Consider the following 3,253-nt stretch of genomic DNA (forward strand, 5'->3'; position numbering starts at 1 on the left):
TTCTGCCATCGCTGGTATTCCGTCCGCAGATCAAAGGTACGTTAGTGCTGGAGGTATGGGGGGAGAACAACCGCCTTGTCCCGGGCTTCACGAGGTAGCTGGACACGCATGTCCCAAGAATCCAATGTGACGAAGGAGAACTCGAGGTTCTTGGAGAGGAGATGCTCCTGGGTGAAGGCATCGAACTGGTTGATGGCGTCTCGGAATGTTCCAGCTGAGCGAACATGTTCCCAGGTAAGGGTAGTCAAGCTCGCTGAGCAACCCCCATCAGCCAAGTGTTCACAACAATGCAGGTTGAGGGACCTCGAGTCTCCGGGGTGAGATCAAGGGCTTCACTTACTGCAGAGGGGTGTAATGGGAGTATTTACGGGCTTCACCAAGACACTCTCGCGATGCAACTAATTTAAAGGGGGAAGGTTAGCCAGCAAGCACAATCTTCATCTAAGCGATCCCCGGTTCCCGGGATAGGTGTAATGATATAAAAGCTTGAAAAAACAAAGGGATAAAACAAAAACCCAACACTGATTCTCCTGTTCATTTCCTTTCGTGGTTTATCCCCGAATACCAACCAACAGGACTCACCTCCTTGCAGTTTTCAGCATCCAGCAATATCCAGCCCAATTCGATGACCTCTGCGGAGTCCTTGGTGACATAAACACCGTGTTCATCACAGGTGGTAGCAACATGGATAACGACATAGCGGTCCAGTTTCGGGGAGGGCGCGTGAATGGCAGCCATCTCTGATAGTCGAATTGACGGAGAGATTGAGGAGGAGGAGCGGTGGTGGAGGCCGTGGTGAGAGGAATTGGTGGAAATTTCCGGCTGAGCGAGGGAGACAACCCGAGTAAATTGCTCTTGGCAGGGAGACAGCCAGGAGAGAAATTATTGCCCGTCCACCACGCACATACACACACTCGGGCACAGAGACACAAGCGGGAGGAGAGGAGAGGAAGAACGAGAAGGGAAAGGGAGAAGGGAGAAAGGAGAGACGAGGATGAGCAGCGAGCAGACACAGGACAACGTGGTGAAGATGTTGCTTTGGAGGTTTGAGGGTTTGAAGTGGTGCTGGATCTCGGGGCCCGGTCTTTGCCGTTTTGGACCACAGTCTGTGTGTTTTTTTCTTTTTCTTTTTCTCTTTCTTTTCTTTCTTTTTGGATTTTTGGAATAACTTTTTTTTTATTTTATCTTTTAACTTTCTTCTTGATACTTTATCAAACAATCCATTTTTTCCACTACATCTTTTACTGTAAAATACCTATGTCAACAGGATCTGCTGTTTTATTTTTATTTTTCTTATCTTCCTTTTTATTTTGGTTGACGACAGCAACGTAAGCTGCCTCGGTGCTGTTGCTCCCAGCTTGACAGCCTATTAACAACTTATTTATCAATTTACTGGAATAGCTATCTGCCCACATGGACCTAACTAACGAGGTACATACATGAGTGTACATAAATGCGGGCCTTAGCTCGATATGCAACAATCGTTCGCGTGGAAATCATCCTAACAATCCGCGGCGTGCATTTTTGGAATGAGAGCGACCAAATGGGAAACCAGGCCAAGCCGCCACCAACCGAGAACCACAGAAAGGGAGGGGAGGGGAGGGGAGGGGAAAAAAAGAGGAGGAAGAAACCCTTATTGGTCTTTTTGCTCAAACAGTATGCAGATTCTGGACTGGTACTGATGATGACTGACTCAGAATGAGAGGGACGCCGTGAGCGTTGAGAACGTATTGATGGCGGGGGCGACCTGGGTACGACCATCAACTTCAGTCTTGCCATTCGTTATTGGGGACGGAGAGGACGAGGGAGCAATGTTCAGACACAGCCAAATTCTCCTGCTAGACACTGTGCGGTCATCCAAGCATGTGTATTCTGCACCTGAGCTACTGCATACAGCGCGAATAACGGTTTTATGAACAACCAGGTACCAAGTACGTATGCAGCACAAGAGCGAAATCACATATCAAACTGCTCCGTTCATACCCGACCTGTTTTGGCTAGTTTTGTGTTGCAGGGGGGGTAGACCAGGATGAACGAGGTTTGACACCCATTTTACCCCTGCGACCTTCACTTTTTGCAATGCAACAATTTCCGGCGCTTTCTTTCCCGGGGTCGAAAGACTGTTGCGCTGTGAAAAAAAAAAAAAAAAAAAAAAATCTGATATCAGGAACAGAGCCAGCAGGTTATCTTATAATACCACGGGGATCTCAAGCCAATTGTCCCTTGAAAAAGAGAAAAGAAAAAGAAAGAAAGAAGAAAACCAAACGTCCTTTCCTACAAACAATACGCTACAGCTTTCTCCAAGAAGTGTTGGAGGAACATCAAATATCCAGCTTACAACCCTGTCAGACTACTTCTAACTAACCTGCATCAAGGATCGTTCTCGAAAAAAAAAGAGGAAAAGCTGGTTTATGGTCTCCAGCACAACTTCCCCCCCTCTCAATCGCTCCCAGTTTCCAAAAATACGTAGTCACTTGCCAACCAGACGGGGAACCGAGGAAGAAGATGATCTCATTGCAGTCGCGCAGCAGAAGGATATTTTCTATTTCGTATTACCCCCATCCCGATCCTCCTCCCTCCAACATGGAGCTTTTAAATTTCCATCATTCGTCCTTGTCCGATATCGCAAGGGTCAACACCCAGACCAGACCGGAGGCGAAAAGATCCCGAGAGATATCACGAACATGTACATGTCCATCTTTCCGGTAAAATGGTATATTAGTGAATTTCCCTCCTTTTTCCCATGGTGGTACATTTTTTGGTCGGTTTCAGGGCGTGGAGCTATTTTTATCCCCGCACGGAGCCGATGCAGATCGGGAAACTGGCTTGGAAACTAGCTCAGAAACATGAAGAAAACTCATTCGCATTGCAAAATTTCTCTCCGCTTCCGAGTCAGTCGAGAAATTCCATGCTGGAGCCACATAATTCACTTTGAAAGAGGGGGCAGGTTTCAAAAAAAAAAAAAAAAAGAATGAAAGAAAAATTAAAAGAAAGAAAGAAAAGAAAAAAGAAATACTGAAAAATATATATCTTCCATCTTCCCACCATTGTGGTAATATAGCGTTCCTCTCCGGCATATCATCTCCTTTTTTTGCCTGAGAATCGCCAGATATATCCTAGTGGTGTTAATCAGGACACTAGAGGTGAATATGAACAATGAAATATGAAAATGAAAATGAAGAAATAAACTAGGCGTGCGAGAGAGGGGAATAGCATTTCAAAATCTTGAATTCTTCATGAATGTGAGAAAACG

General features: G+C 45.8%; 1 protein-coding gene across 1 annotated transcript in view; it reads right to left on the reverse strand.

Annotated features, from left to right (window-relative positions):
- Positions 1-738, reverse strand: part of HCAG_00388 (conserved hypothetical protein) — a gene marked incomplete at both ends in the record, with an annotated part of 2,548 nt that extends 1,810 nt beyond the window's left edge. Inside the window, 3 exons of the mRNA XM_001543292.1 lie at positions 72-253; positions 341-398; positions 583-738. Coding sequence (XP_001543342.1) covers positions 72-253; positions 341-398; positions 583-738 — 396 coding nt within the window. The remainder of the gene's footprint in view (positions 1-71; positions 254-340; positions 399-582) is intronic.
- Positions 739-3,253: the final 2,515 nt, after the last annotated feature.

The sequence above is a fragment of the Histoplasma capsulatum genome, genomic scaffold, assembly GCF_000149585.1.
Source record: "Histoplasma capsulatum NAm1 scaffold_1 genomic scaffold, whole genome shotgun sequence".
In the NCBI taxonomy this organism is placed as follows: Eukaryota; Fungi; Ascomycota; class Eurotiomycetes; order Onygenales; family Ajellomycetaceae; genus Histoplasma; species Histoplasma mississippiense.